At 64.6% G+C, this 14,631-nt stretch overlaps 8 protein-coding genes across 8 annotated transcripts; 5 read left to right on the top strand and 3 right to left on the bottom strand.

The window, feature by feature from the left end:
* Positions 1-309: 309 nt before the first annotated feature.
* AMSG_03219 (uncharacterized protein) lies at positions 310-875 on the top strand (the record flags this gene model as incomplete). The annotated part of the gene is made up of 2 exons (XM_013904610.1): positions 310-779; positions 860-875. 2 exons carry the CDS (start codon positions 310-312, stop codon positions 873-875), a joined length of 486 nt encoding a protein of 161 aa, XP_013760064.1.
* On the bottom strand, positions 416-1,783 carry AMSG_03218 (CDP-diacylglycerol-glycerol-3-phosphate 3-phosphatidyltransferase). Its single transcript, XM_013904609.1, has one exon. It carries the CDS (start codon positions 1,754-1,756, stop codon positions 920-922), a length of 837 nt encoding a protein of 278 aa, XP_013760063.1. The 5' UTR covers positions 1,757-1,783; the 3' UTR covers positions 416-919.
* Positions 1,784-3,719: 1,936 nt separating this feature from the next.
* On the top strand, positions 3,720-6,505 carry AMSG_03216 (uncharacterized protein; the record flags this gene model as incomplete). The annotated part of the gene is made up of 1 exon (XM_013904608.1): positions 3,720-6,505. The coding sequence occupies one exon, from the start codon at positions 3,720-3,722 to the stop codon at positions 6,489-6,491; it is 2,772 nt and encodes a 923-aa protein (XP_013760062.1). The 3' UTR covers positions 6,492-6,505.
* A 1,093-nt stretch (positions 6,506-7,598) lies between these two features.
* AMSG_11759 (uncharacterized protein) lies at positions 7,599-9,585 on the top strand. Its single transcript, XM_013904803.1, has one exon. The coding sequence runs from the start codon at positions 8,183-8,185 to the stop codon at positions 9,332-9,334; it is 1,152 nt and encodes a 383-aa protein (XP_013760257.1). The 5' UTR covers positions 7,599-8,182; the 3' UTR covers positions 9,335-9,585.
* On the bottom strand, positions 9,115-10,552 carry AMSG_03213 (fumble; the record flags this gene model as incomplete). The annotated part of the gene is made up of 1 exon (XM_013904607.1): positions 9,115-10,552. One exon carries the CDS (start codon positions 10,550-10,552, stop codon positions 9,347-9,349), a length of 1,206 nt encoding a protein of 401 aa, XP_013760061.1. The 3' UTR covers positions 9,115-9,346.
* Positions 10,553-10,853: 301 nt separating this feature from the next.
* AMSG_11758 (uncharacterized protein) lies at positions 10,854-11,433 on the top strand (the record flags this gene model as incomplete). Its single annotated transcript, XM_013904802.1, has 2 exons — positions 10,854-11,258; positions 11,422-11,433. The coding sequence occupies 2 exons, from the start codon at positions 10,854-10,856 to the stop codon at positions 11,431-11,433; spliced, it is 417 nt and encodes a 138-aa protein (XP_013760256.1).
* A 4-nt stretch (positions 11,434-11,437) lies between these two features.
* On the top strand, positions 11,438-12,135 carry AMSG_03211 (vesicle transporter SFT2A; the record flags this gene model as incomplete). The annotated part of the gene is made up of 2 exons (XM_013904606.1): positions 11,438-11,583; positions 11,743-12,135. The coding sequence occupies exons 1-2, from the start codon at positions 11,488-11,490 to the stop codon at positions 12,133-12,135; spliced, it is 489 nt and encodes a 162-aa protein (XP_013760060.1). The 5' UTR covers positions 11,438-11,487.
* A 55-nt stretch (positions 12,136-12,190) lies between these two features.
* On the bottom strand, positions 12,191-14,200 carry AMSG_03210 (uncharacterized protein; the record flags this gene model as incomplete). The annotated part of the gene is made up of 1 exon (XM_013904605.1): positions 12,191-14,200. The coding sequence occupies one exon, from the start codon at positions 14,198-14,200 to the stop codon at positions 12,191-12,193; it is 2,010 nt and encodes a 669-aa protein (XP_013760059.1).
* Positions 14,201-14,631: the final 431 nt, after the last annotated feature.

The following is a 14,631-nucleotide window of genomic DNA, read 5'->3' as shown; positions in this document are numbered from 1 at the left end:
CATTCTGACCCCCCCACGATGCACCCCCAACCCTACCCCTCCCCCTCCCCTCCCCCCTCCCCTCCCTACCCCTCCCCTCCCTCCCTCCCCCCCCCCCCCCCCCCCTCCCCCCTCTCTCCCATGGCGTCACCGTCTCCGCCTGCCTCTCCTGGCCCGCGTCCGGGCGCAGGGTGTGGCTGTGGTTGCCGCGGCTGCGCCGACACCATCACGGGCCTGGAGGCTGCGCTCAATGAGACATGGGCGGCAAAGCTCAAGGCGGATGACGAGGCACAGGAGTTGAGAGAGCGGCTACATGCGCTGGGGAGGAAGATGAGTGCGCTGGAGGAGCAGATCGCGGTCACGGAAGAGGCAGAGGCCACCACGGCGCGGGCGCGGGTGCGGGCGAGGTCGGGTGACTCGCGGCCCAAGCGTCCGCTCTCGGCCTTTGCGCTGTTTACTCGCGATGCTCGTGCAGACGTCCGCAGATTGATGCCGGACGCTCCGCTGACAGACGTGCTCAAGGTCATTGGCAAGCGGTGGAAGGAGGCACCCGACACCACACGTGCTCGATACGAGAAGCTCGCCCACGAGCAGGCCCCAGCCCAGGACGCCGCCGCTGCGGCAGCGGCGGCTTCGGCGCTGCAGGCCCAGGTCGAGCACGCATACGCAGCAGCAGAGGATGCACGCCGCCAGCGTGACGACATCCAGGCCGCCTCCCGCGCGTCGATGGACGCTTTCGCCGCCGAAAACGACGAACTACGGTCCCAGGTCGACTCCCTGCTGGCCAAGCTCCGCAATGCGTCGGCCGCCGCCGCCGTTGACGCGGCGCGAATCAAGATTCTCGCAAGGCTCACTCGCGCGCTCCGGATCGAGCTTGCAGCTGCAGAGGGTGCTGAGGCTGGTAAAGCCGGCGCAGGCAGCGCGGTTCATGCACCGCCCGTCACTGCGGCCGCCGCACCAGACGCTTGATGCCCGGCGTCAAAGCGTACGAGGCGCCCGACGCAAGCGTCGTTGCCGTCACTAGAGGATACGCTGCTGCCAGTAGCGGTGATGGCACAATGCCAAACGCAGCGTCCATGAGCGTCAGCCCGATGACCGAGATCTGGCCAAAGGTGTTGAACTTGGACAGCCGCGACGGCGTAATCTCGAGCGATTTGAAGCCGCTGACGTTGAACAGCGCCCGAACTGTCAGCGTGTCACCGAGCGAGCGCGCCCGCAGGTAAAACGCGCCCGCAAGGAGGCCGACGTCGCGGACCACAAACGAGGCGACGAGCCACCACGGGAGCAGCTCAGCAGCGCCCATCGCCAGCGACATGCCCATCACCATGATCTTGTCCGCCGCCGGATCCAGAAACGAGCCCAACACCGTCTTTTGCTTAAAATGAACCGCAATCTTGCCATCGGCCCAGTCAGACACACCAGCGGCGGCAAACATCCAGAACGCCGTCTGCGGGTGACCCTGGACCAGCGCCGCCGCGATGACGGGCGTTGCCACCATCCTGCCCACGCACAGCGCGTTGGGAATGTTCCAGTTTGAACCCTCCGCCTCGATGACCTTGCTCTCCAGCACGTGCTCCGGACCGGCCACACTCTCGACACTCCCGTCACCACTTGAGCTCCTTGCCTTGCCCTCTCCGTCATCGCCGCCGCGTGGGCTACTGCCAGACCCCATGCAGCGCCCGCCGTACCACACTCCCAGCCCTCCCGCCGTCTTGCTCCCCACCACCACCGCATGCCGCCCTGGTAGGCCACATACCCGCGCTGCCACCCGCAGCATCTCCACACTCTACCCTGTCTTCGTTCGAAGAGCAGTGGCTTGTCGCAGAGGGAGGGGGTGACCTGGTGACGGGCGCGGAGGGAAGGGGGGGGGGGGGCAAGAGGGAGGCGGTGGCGGCTGGCTTCCTGGGGACATTCGGTACAGCGAGTTCGTTTGTAGGGCAGACGGATGCTGGCGGTGGACGCAGAGGGACGGCGATGGCATGGAGATGTATATACAAACACATTCAGAGTGGTGAAAGGAGTGCGGGGTGGTGCGATGGAAATTGGGGGGGGGGGGGGGGGGGGGGGGGGGGGCCCGGCGAGGCGAGAGCAGGGTGATGGTGTGAAGGATGGGGGTGGCGATGGGGGCTATCGGGGAGAGAAAAGGGGGGCAAGGAAAAGAACAGAAACCGTGTAGCTTGTGTTCTTGTGTGGATGGGTACATATGGAACTTGAAGTGGCGCATCCATCTGATCGCCATGCCCGCGACTTTGTGTGAGGGCAGCGGGGGTGGCAGCTGGCGGCGAGTCTGTGTCAGCCGACTCGACGCGCCGGACCGAGTCATCACTTCGCTCAGCTGCCATCGCGTAGGGCGAGGCCTACCTATGGATCGGATTGTGCGATGGCTTGTGAGTGTGGATGGCGTAGACGAGGGCAGTGCACGGGAGGGCCTTGCGAGAGTCGCGCCTGTGGTGCTCCGAGCCGTGGCTCAAGGCGGTCCCCAGGCTGAGGATGACCGTTGGCTGGTGGCGGCTCGGGTCGACGAGGCCGTCCGCGCCGGCAACTCAGGCAGGGGCCCTGTAGGCGGCATGCCTGCCCTTGTTGCAGCACTACACGGCGAACAATACACCCACGACCCATCTATATCGGCTCCGAGGACACAGAGCAAGTCGGCGGCGAGCCGGAGCAAGTCGGCGGCGAGCCGGAGCAAGTCGGCAAAGAGCAAGCCGGCGGTAGGGGGTGGGCCAGATGCAGACAATGTCGTCGATCCACGGACACTGCGTGTCATTGTCAATCATATCTACGACATCGAGAGCAAGTTGACCCAGCACGAGGAGCTGCTCACCGATCTACACCACTCCCTGCACGAGTCGTTTGGCTCGGCTCGCGCAGACTCGAAGCATCCGGACCATGCCTCGCCGCCACCGGTCTTGCCATCACCGGCTCCACTCTCGCCCGGACACATCCCGGCCACAGAGCAGCATTCCAGCCCGCTACCGCCGTGCCCGGTCTCACCGATCGGCCACAGCATGTCGTACACGCCCACCAGACAAGCCGAACAAGTCGAACGCGGCCATCCGCTTCGTTCCGCGGTGGCTCTTTATCACTCAACGGCTCGGCCATCTCGTCCCCATACCCCAAGGCGCCACGGATCCCGATCAACACCATATCCACCGCCGAGGCTGCGGCAGCTGGCTCCAGCACAGCCGGCGCCTCATCGCTTGTCCTTCCTTTCCCGATGTCACCGCTTCACGAAGAGCGACGGATGCGACGCCGCGGCGTCAACTCTAAGAAGCGACTCAAGCAGCGGAACCACCATCGGATCCGCGGTCCGCCCACTGTTGCCCCATTCTCTACCCTCGAGGAAGACTGGCTTGCCGCCGAGGGCTATTCGCTGTAAACCCACCTTTGCGCACAGCATACCTCCCTCTTCGCCTCGGCTCGTCGGCCGTTTGTCGGCCAGCCGACCGTTGGGCCAATTACCAGCAGCCACACGCACTGCCAGTGGCAAGCGGTGGCGTACGGCAGTGGCAGCGACAGCGGCAGCGGCAGCCACCACCACTCCACCCCACCGCCACAACCACTGGATGGAGAACGACCGACGGTCGAGGTACCAAGCGTACCTTGCGGCGCAGCAGGCCAAGGGCGGGGGACAGGGCGGCGGTGCGAGCGTGTCAGCCGGAGGCGGAGGAGGCGACGAACGAGACGGCTTCGAGAGCGAGGGTCACGTCCATGCGGGCGGACACGCTGGCGGACATGGGATGGAACGGTACAACTCGATGGTGTCGGACGGCTCGCGGGCATCGCGGAGCTCGGCTGGCGGAGGCTGGCTGGCTCAGTTTGCCTCGTGGTCGGCGAGGCGCAAGGCTGCGTTGCTGACTCAGCTGTTGGAGGACGACGACCAGGCGTACGACGTGGTCCACGCCATGCTTGCGCCCGACATCGAGGCGCGGGTGCGGTCGTCGATGCCGCCGCCGCTGCTGGTGAATCCCAAGCCAGAGGATGGGTTAGACGAGGCGCAGGCCGAGCTGATCCGCGTCCAGCGCGCCCTGCGCCGCACCGAGGCCAAGACCGAGAGCTCCAGCAAGGAGCTGGCCGCGGTCGAGGCCGATTTGGAAGACGCTAAGGCCCGCCTGGACGAAGTTCGTGAACAGATTGCCTCGGCCGAGTCCCAGCTCGAGGAGGATATCGAGAAGCTGGCCGAGACCCAGGCCCGAGTCGAGATGGCCACCCAGGAGCTGCAGGAACTCGACGCCCTCATTCTTGCGTCGGCAGTCGAGTTGGAGGCTGCCGATGAGGCCGTTGACGAGGCTGCGCGCTCGATTGCAGCTGCAGAGTCTATGGCTAGCACCCGCAGAGGCAAGGGCAAGGACAAGGGAAAGAGCAAGAGCAAGAGCAAGGACAAGGACAAGGGTAAGGGCAAGGACAAAGACCAAGACCGCCGCGACGACGAAAATCGCGCCCGCGCCGAGCAAGAGTACGCGCTTATGCTGCTGCAGGAGGAGGAGCGCCGCGCCGCCAAGGCCAGGGCCAAGGCCAAGGCCAAGGACAAGTCCAAGGCAAAGGACAAGGCCAAGGCCAAGGGCAAGGCCAAGGACGTGTCGATGGAGTCGTTTTCTCTCTCGCTCTCGTCCGGCGGCGACGGAGCAAGCAACAAGACACAGTCCAAGAGTCAGGAAAAGCGCAAGGGAAAGCGCAATCTACCAAAGTCGCCTCGCAATGCCGACTCGCCGCGGCGACCGGCAGGTGCTGTCGGATTCAACATGGGCGTCATTGTGACACGCGAGTCGACGACCCGCCCGGGCGTGGTCGTCAACCAAGTGCTGCCGCGCTCGGGCCTCGGTGCAGCCGGCGTTGTTCCTGGTGACCGGCTAGTGAGTGTCAACGGCTTCAGCATCATGTCCAAGGCCGATCTGGTGGTGGCAGCCAAGAATGCATCGCGATCGGGCGAGCCGTTCCCAGTCACCCTCGTCCGGACCCATGACCGCATGACCGTCGAGGTGGTGCCGGCCGGCCCGCGTTCCTCGCCCAAGCGGCCGTCGCAAGAGCCGCGGCCGCGGATTAGCGAGCTGCTGGCGACGTCGTCGCGTGAGGCCCGACCCGGTCTCGGCATCGTCATCAAGGAGTCGACCTCGCGCGGCGGCCTGTACGTCTCGCAAATCTCGCCGGGCTCACCATATGAGCTTGCTGGCGGCAGGCGAAAGGATGTCATTATGGCTGTTGGAACCCGGTCGGTGCGGACAAAGCAGGCGGTGGCCGACGCCTTGCGCCACGCCGGCGCCTCGGTTCTCACCCTCCGGGTCAAGCGCGGCAGCGAGGTCAAGGTCCTCTTCCCGGACCTGCGCACCAGCGACCAGATTCTTGGACTTCTGGGCACTGGCGCGACGCGCGACGAGCTCGAGGATGCCGACGACGAGTCGCCGCTCACTGATGAGCAGATCAAAGAGGTCGAGGCGCACCAGCGGAAGCTTGCCTTTATGCGCTCGTGGTCCAAGGCCAACGGTGTGGTCCTCTCCACCGCACCAGCGGTTGGCGACTCGGGCGTCCTCGTCACCCGGGTTGTGCCCGGCTCGGTCTTTGATAGTGCAGGCGTTGTGGCCGACGATCGCATCGTGGCGGTCAATGACACGCCGGTGACCTCGGACGCCCGAGTCGCCCGCGCCATCGACGCCGCCCGTCATGAAGCGCCCGACCTGGCCATCGAGCTTGTCATCCGCTCACACCATTCGCCCGAACAACACTCGGTGTGGCTGACCCAGCTTCCCCAGCCCGGCTCGACGGCGGTTCGAAGCGGTGAGACGTCGCTGGACATCGACACAACAGTTCTTGCGACTGGCCCGACCCCGCGCAGCCGGGTCGAGCGCTGCGCTGTATGCGGGACGCGGGCTACTCACGACTCGCCGCTTTCGCTCTGCGGAGGCTGCCAGTCGGTGGCGTACTGCTCGCGCGACTGCCAGCTCACCCACTGGCCTGAACACAAGCGCGAGTGCGCCCGGATGCACGTGGCATCGACTGCAACCGCACCCGTCGCCAGCCCACCCACTGCCAACGAGAGCGACCAGTCCGACAGCGTCGGCGCGGCCGTGACCGAGAGCGAGTCGGATCCGGTCCTTGCCAACGAGCCACAGCCAACGCCGCGTCGCCGACGCAACCACCGCCGCGGCGGCGACACCTCGGGCCACCGCTCGAGCGGTCGCCGCAACCACCGCCGGCGTGAGCATCGAGACGCGCCCTCGTCGCACAGCGCTGCCGCCATTACTGCCTCGGCCTCGGCCACCACCAACGACTCGGACCGCACGCTAGACGATTCCCGCAACACTGTTGTCGACGTTCATGCAGATGGCGAGTTCTCGCCGGCCAGCCCCACCATCGCCGTCACCTCACTCTCCCACGACACGCTCAATGCCGGCGGCTCGGACGGCTCAAACGGTTCGGACGACGATGACGAGTACGTTGTCCACACATCAGCCTCGCTTCCACGCCAACGCTCCAGCACTTCGCGCATCAGCGATGGCGAGTATGCCGAGTATTGAACGCCGCCCAGCCAGTATGTGACAGCTGCGATGAGGAGATGAGGAGTTGCTTGACACGCCACTTGTCGCCAGCGGACGAATGTCCGACAGCCCGCGGCCGCCGGCCACGGCAAGCCCTCTGCCCTCCACGCATGCATCTGCGTCTACCTCCAGACCAAGCTCCGTCACAGCCGAGAGCGAGACAGAGTCAGCGTCTGGCGGTGAGACAACTGCCGACCATGCTCTGGTCGCCCACCTGTCCGAGTCGTCGTCGTCGTCTGAGGTGTCCGCTGCCAGCGACGGCGACACGGGAGGCGTGTTCAAGGCCGACATGACCGGAACGGCAAGGAGTCAGGGCGGAGACCGGGCTGACGGGACTGATGCGGCTGATGCGGCTGATGCGACGGGATGCTCGGGGAGGGAGAGTGGCGGAAGTGTCGGCTTGCCGGGGGAAGGCGGGGGGTCGGCGCTGGTGACTTGGCTCAGTTTGGCGGGCCTGCGCCGGTGATGACCGACTCGACGACGAGCTTCACGCGGGTGGTGCCGGCAGAGCCATCGCCCGGAACAGTGGCAGCGCGCGGCGGAGGCATGCGAGGCAAGTCAAGGAAGCATGTGCGCAAGGCGAGCTCGAGTCGGCGGAGCTCATCGGCGCGCGGTCCGCAGATGGTGCAGCTCAAGCCGCTGCCCGGCACACTGGAGACCGAGGGCGAACCAGAGATGCCCAAAGTGCAGATGCGAGTGCAGGACGCGCTGCTCCTGTATCCATCAACCGAGGTGCAGACGAGCTCGGTGCACGAGTGGGCGGTGGCGTTTGGGGCCCGGCTCCGTGCGCCGGCATCGCGGCATCGAAAGGTTTGGAACATCATTGTGCTGATGTTGGTGGTGTTCCAGGCGGTAATGCTCCCAGTCCGGCTCGGATTCCGGTCGCTGTGGGGCTCGTCGCCGACATACGTCGGACTGAGCGTTGTCGATTACTGCTCAGACCTGGTGTTCTGGGCAGACATCGGGCTCAACTTTGTGACGCCGTTCTCTGTCCGTGGGGTGTACGTTGCGGCGCCGGCTAAGATCCGCAAGCACTATCTACACTCTTGGTTTGCTCTGGACCTTGTGGCGACACTTCCGATTGATCTCCTGCACTGGGGCTTTTGGCAGCATGCGGCACTGCGGCTGCCGCGGATGCTGCGGCTGGCCAAGCACCGATTCTACCTCAAGCAGTGGCTAGAGCGGACCAACCACCAGTTCCTGCTTCGGTTTCTCAAGCTCTTCTTTGCCTTTCTTCTCACCATTCACTGGCTGGCGTGCAGCTACATGGCGATCTCGTACGACCGCGGGTTTGGGGCGTCGATCTGGCTAGCCAAGGCCGAAGTCGAGTTCATGTCGACAGCGAACCAGTATCTGTACGCCTACTTTTGGGCGACCAACCAGCTGACCAACAAGGGCGGCGGGATCATCCGGCCGCAGACGCTATTTGAAATGGGCATCGAGCTGGTCATTGCGCTCATGGCTCTGTTCGGCATCGCCACCATCATCGGAGCCATCTCGCGCATCATTGCGCAGCTCGACGTGTCTGGCGAAAAGTTCCGCCAGAAGATGCTCGAGGTCAACCTCTTTCTGCGGAACCGCAAGCTCCCACCCGAGCTTGCAGACCGGATCCGCGACCACTACATCTCGCTCTGGTCGCGCCACGGCGGGTCGACACCGCACACATCCTAATGGAGCTCCCGGTGACGCTGCGGACCAACGTGGCGATGTTTATGAACCGCGAGCTTTTCTCGCGCGTTCCGCTATTCCAGAACGCCTCCCCGGGCTTTGTCGAGTCGCTGGCACCGTACCTCAAACCGCAGATCTTCTCGCCCGGCGATGTGGTTATCAAGGAGGGCTCGACCGGGGCGGAGATGTTCTTCATCTCGCGCGGGACGGCCAAAGTGATCGAGAAGGGCGAAGTGGTCAACACACTCCACCAGGGCGCTTACTTTGGTGAGATGTCGCTGCTAGTGCCGGACTCGGCACGGACGGCAACGGTGCAGACGGTCTCGTACTGCGACCTGTTTGTCCTGTCCAAGGCTGACCTCGCGACCGTGCTCAAGCTGTTCCCGGCAGAGGAGGCCAAGATGATGAAGCGGGCGAAGCGGCTCAAGTGGCGGGCAGATCTCCGCAAGGTCCTGGCCGGTCTACCCATGCTTGCTGGCTCGAGCGAAAAGTTCCTCATCCAGCTCCGCGATGCGTTTGAGCTCCGGGTCTTCCGGTCGACCGAGACAGTCTTTACCACCGACGCACCGGTCGACGCGCTGTTCTTCGTGGCTCAGGGCTGGATTCAGCTGATGAGCGCCGACGGGCGGCTCGGGCCGCAAATCACAACGTCTGGACTGATTGGCGGCATCTCACCGTATGCGCGGTGGAGCGGCGATGGGCGTGCTGGCGCCCACACGGTGGTGCTTGCACTCTCCGCCGAGGCGCACGCACAGTTTAGTGCCGATCACCCAAACCAGGCGAGTGAGCTGACTCAGCTGGCGCGCAAGTTTGTCTACTCGTCTGAGGATCACGATGCCGGGAGCGGTGGGGATCGGGTGCGGGCGTCGGACAACGACCAGGCGCAGCTGGAGCGGGTGGTGCCGCTGTTGGGCGACATGGCTGAGCTGATGACGGGCGACAATGTGCGGTTTATGGCGTCGCTGCGGCATGATTCGCTCCAGCTGGAGCGGCTCTCGTCGGAGCAGCTGCTGTTGGCGTCGGAGGCGCTCTCACGGCTCGGCTTTGTCATCACAACCGAGCTCTTTGCGCGGCGGTCGTCACGGGCCAAGTCTGGGCCGGCCAAAATGCCGCCGCGGCTCGGGGCGCAGAGCGCGGCGGGCGGGCTTGGGTGACAGGTGCAAGCTTCAGGGACCGACGCCATCGTCAGGAGCTGTGACAAGAGTGCCGTCGACGTGGGTAGCAACGAGCGATGACGGCTCGAGCGAGCGCTTGTTGCCGACAAGGGCGCCAAGGGCACCGAGGTAGTTTTGGTGGTGCGAGAAGGCGGCGCGGAGCGAGCCGCCGGACCAAAAGTCGAGGCCTGTGACGAGAATGTCTTCCATGACGCCCGGGCGGAGCATGCCGCCCATAAAGAAGACATTGGCGAGCTGCGGCTCGCCACGGTCCTGTGACGATGCAATCTTGTCTGCAACAAGGGTGGAGATCTGGGCGATGTTGTTGAGGACGAGGACGAGGGTGGCACGGGCGAGGTCGGCATCGCGGAGCACGCCTGGCTCGCGTGGGTTGTGCGCCATGGTGGAGATCTTGCCAAAGTCCGAGGCGACGATGGAGCCGTCGAGACCAACAGCATTGTAGCCCGAGCCGTAAATGTCCGAGACAAGCATGGCGACGGTGTCGCGCGAGCCGGCCGAGGCGCCGGCGATGGCCTCGTCAAAGGTGGCATACTTTGTGAGGAGCCGACAGAGGCCCCAAAAGGTGGCGCCGCCGATGGAGGAGCCCGATATCCTGCGAGCGACCCCGGTCGGCCCGCCATCGAGATGCAGGACCGAAACACCAGAGCCAATGTTGACAAGGACGGCGTCAAGCGAGGCTGACGCGGCGTCAAGGGGCTTGCGGGCCGAGAGTGTCATCGAGTCCTTGTCCACAGTGTACCAGTAAGATTGCGCAGCCGGCCCGTGGTTGGCCATAAGGAAGCGGAAGCCAGCGGCAAGCGCAGCCATTTCGTCAGACGGCTCGAGAGAGACCGATCCCGCGGCTGAGGAAGCAAAGGCGGCCTCGAGCGTGTGGCGGTGCTTGAACGCGCCGCCGCCGGTCACGGCCAGCCGGTCGCCGATCTCGCCGGCGTCAGGATGCTCGGCAGCGAGATCGGCAAGCAGTGCGAGAGACGTTGCCAGAGCCTCTGCGTCTGCGGTCTCGAAGCGAGAGAACCTCAGAACGCCCGACTTTGTCCGTAGAGACAGCGAGGGCTCCTTGACGGCAAAGGCATACGACGGGTGGCGGCGCCAGGCACGGATGGTCTCTCCCAGCCAGCCCGAGTCTGGCTCAAAGAACGCCAGCTTGGAGAGCGAGCCGCCCATGTCCACAGCCACAGCATCCAGAACCGTATGCATCCCTCGCGTCGTCGGCCCGGAGATGAGGGGTGTCTGCGGGTTGAGCCGAGTCCGCTCCTTGGCGGGTGCTTGGCTGACGCACAAGCCCGTCGCCACCGAGTAGAGCGGGGATACGCTTCTTGTCCATGGCCGTAGCATGGTGGCGTATATGTGTGTGGGGGGCTGGGTGGGTGGCAAGGAGAGGAGTGGTTGCTGGTCGCTAGACGTGCTGCCGTGCTGTCCACCTTGTCGACGGTCTTCCGCTGTGTCAAGCGGCAGCCAACACACACCGGCGGCTACCGGCCACCGAGCCGGATACTGAATGACATTGGGCGCATGGCATGGTGCTTGGGTGTGTCACGCGGCATCAGCATCGTCATTGGTAGAAGCATCGGCAGCAGCATCGTCATCGGTAGAAGCATCGGCAGCAGCATCGTCATCAGAAGCATCGGCAGCAGCATCGTCATCGGCAGCAGCATCATCATCGGTAGAAGCATCGGCAGCAGCATCGTCATCGGTAGAAGCATCGACAGCAGCATCATCATCGGTAGAAGCATCGGCAGCAGCATCGTCATCGGTAGAAGCATCGGCAGCAGCATCGTCATCGGTAGAAGCATCGACAGCAGCATCGTCATCGGTAGAAGCATCGGCAGCAGCATCGTCATCGGTAGAAGCATCGGCAGCAGCATCATCATCGGTAGAAGCATCGGCAGCAGCATCATCATCGGTAGAAGCATCGACAGCAGCATCATCATCGGTAGAAGCATCGGCAGCAGCATCATCATCGGTAGAAGCATCGGCAGCAGCATCATCATCGGCAAGCAGCATCGGCAGCATGACTGGTACGGTCACCATCACCACCACGATGACCAACACCACCACCACCGCAGGCGCACCGGTAGGCACTTGACCCCAAGGCCGAGTCGTCACCACATACCTGCCCACCACCGCCCACCATGTCGGCGTTCAAGAACCTCCTCGGGGGCAAGAAGGAGGAGGAGAAGACCTTTGTTGACGACATGCGCGAGTCATGCAAGCTGTCGTACCGTGAGGTATGTCGGGGGTAGGGGGGGGTGGGTGGGTGGGTGGGTGGGTGGGTGGGGGTGGTGGCGCGTGCGTGTGCAGGCAGATGGGGGGAAGAGGGCAGGGGGGGTACTCATGGTGGGTGGTGGTGGCGGTGTGTGTGTGTGTGTGTGTTTGTCTATGTGTAGAGGCTGTATGGGTTTGGGATCATGTTCTCTGTGGGATGTGTCCTCGGTATCATGTCGACGTTCTTTGTGTGGGACATCCCCAAGGGCAAGCCGGCGGCGTTTGCCATCACCTACTCGCTCGGCTCGCTCTGTGCCATTGGCTCATCGGCCTTTCTGGCTGGGCCATGGAAACAGATCAAGTCGATGATGAAGGAGACTCGGATTATTGCAAGCTCAGTGTATGTGGTGGCTATTGGCTTTACCCTCTACTTTGCTCTCGGGCCCAACGAGCCTGTCCTCGTCCTCATGTGCATCATCATCCAGTTCCTGGCTGGCATCTGGTACTGCCTCTCCTACATTCCCTACGCCCGCCGCTGCGTCAAGTCGACGCTCGGCGGTATGGTCGGCGTGTAGAGAGTCAAAGGTAAAACATATCGTATGCGAGGGAAGCGACGTGCTCCTTCCGTGCTCAGCTCTGCGCCGCAAGCGAGTGCGACGAGCCACGCTGGTTATGGAGCATAGACGAGCGCGAGACCGAGCGCGAGACCGAGCGCGATGCCGAGCGGTCGCACGACGACGGAAGTGAGTACGAGTTGTCTGACGAGTATCCACTCTTCGAGTCGGCGTCAGTCGTGGTCGCCACGGTGGTGGCGTCGGCCAGCTCCGGCTGGCTCGCGTCGCACGCGGCCGACGCCTCATCACCGCCTTCGGTGGCTTCGGCCGCCGCCGCCGCCGCCTTGCTTTGCTCACTGGCCTCAGCCGCCGCAGCGGCGGCGATGGCAGCTGCAGCCGCAGCGGCGGCCGATGGTTGGTCGTCGCCCGCGCTGCCATCCGCCATGCTACCGGCCTGAGCCATCATGGCGGCGCGCCACTGGACAAACAGCGGGTCTCGCTCCAGCAGCAAGGCCTGGAGCTGGCTCCGCGTCGCCTCCGACACCCCTTCGTTGCGGTCGAGGGCAAGCCGGGCAAGGACCGGGTTGACGACGGCAGCCTCGAGGAGCTTGAGGGCGCCGGCCTCGTCGATGGCGTTGTGCGAGAGATTGAGCGAGGTGAGGACCCGGTTGCCTTCGGCGTAGTACTTGCCGTTAACGACCTCGATGCCACCGAGCATGTCTGCCAGCGTCTCGGTTTCTTCAGGTTTTGGTGGTGGCTCCACTTTGCCCTTGCCGCGGTGACGCGAAGAGCGCCCGCGGTCGCGGCGGTCGTGCTTGCCGCCGCCGCCGCCGCCGCTCTGGTGGCGCGACGACCGGCGCGACGACTTGCCCTTGCCCTTGCTCGCGCGAGCGCGATTTCTCGGCGAGGGGGTAGCGGCGGACGCGCGCTTGATGCGACCGACAGGGGTTCCACGCACCGGCGTTGCGGCCTGCCCACCCGTCATCGACGGCTGGACTCCAGAAGAGCGGAGCAGCTCATTGGTGGCCGACGACTCGTCGATAATACCGATCATGCGGGTTCGCAGTTCGATTTCCTCTTCGGACATGGCGTAGCGCGAGAGTGTCGAGGCAAGCGAGAGCGCGCCGACAGTGGTTACCGCGTTGCGAGCAAGCGAGAGCGAGACCAATCGCTGGTTGACCCGCAGCGCCTCGGAGAGGGCCGCGACACCGACATCGGTCACATCGTTGTGGAAGAGGTTGAGCGAAGTGAGCGAGTGGTTCGACTTGAGCGCATCAGCGAGGACGGCGGCGTCGGCATCGTTGAGGTGGTTGCCGCGGAGCGAGAGCGACGAGAGCGAGACCTGGGTGAGCAGTGATGTGTACATCGACGAGTCGACCGCCGCTCCTGCTGCGCTCGGCATAAAGTTGAAGTCGACAGCGAGCGTCTGGATGGGTGCGGTGGCCACAATGTGGCGGACGAGCGCCATCTGATCCGGCCGGATAGCGGCGTTGCGAAGAAAGAGCGAGGTGACGAGTGGGAGCTTGGGTGCGAGCAGCGCAATGGCAGTCAGTGTGCCGTCGTCAAGCTGGTGGCCGACAAGGCGAAGTCCCTCAATGACAGTCGTCCGCACAAACGGGATATTGGCGTCCATGGCGGCGAGGACTTGCTGAGCCCACTCGGCCTCATACACCTCGCCGATGCCGCGGATGGCCCCATCGATGTCAGCGTCGACGTCGGCAGCATCTGGCCCGCTCTTGTCGGCGGCAGTATCTGCAGGAGCGGCGGGAGCGGCGTCGTCCTTGTCGCCGCCGGCCGCGTCGTTGTCGGCAGCGGGAGCGGCACCTGCTGCGGCCGACGTGTTGGCCGACGACCGACGGTTCCTGCGCTGCTTCGACTTGCGGCGGCGCGACGAGCGCTCGCCGGACTCGCTTGTCCGACTCTCAGCCATCTCAGGCACCGAGCTGTCTTTGGCATCATGATGGCCCGGAACGAGCAGGTTCTCACCCGACCGCGAGGTCTGCAGGCGCGAGGCCGGGCGGCCGGGCTGATCGTCGACGCCGGCCAGCAGCGCAAGCGGTGGGACCAGATCAAGACCCGGGTGCATGGCAATGCCAAGAACGGTGCACTGCAGCGCGTAGTCAAAGAAGAAGTCGTCGGAGCGAGGGATCTGCGGGCGGTCGCCGATGCCGATCCAGCCGGCGGGCGGGCGTTCTTGCGGGACTGAGCTTGCCGGCGAGCGAGGAGTCAGCGCTTGCTGCGACGGCGATGCCGGGAGCAAAGGAGGAGCCGGACGTTGGCTAGCTTCCCACCACCTCGGCTGGTCAAGGAGTACCGGATCAGGCAACTCTACCGTCGACGCTCTCCTCACCCCCATGCCGCTGCTGCTCCCTCCACTGCCTGCACCACCTCCATTGCTGGCCATAGACCCAAGTGTGCCTCCGCGACCTCGCTTGGAAGGCGCAGGCATGTATGGGAAAGGGTATATAGGTATGTGTGTGTGTGTGTGTGTGTGTGTGTGTGTGTGTGTGTGTGTGG

The sequence above is a fragment of the Thecamonas trahens genome, assembly GCF_000142905.1.
Source record: "Thecamonas trahens ATCC 50062 unplaced genomic scaffold supercont1.12, whole genome shotgun sequence".
NCBI lineage: Eukaryota > Apusomonadida > Apusomonadidae > Thecamonas > Thecamonas trahens.
This window is presented reverse-complemented; position numbering and strand designations above follow the sequence as displayed.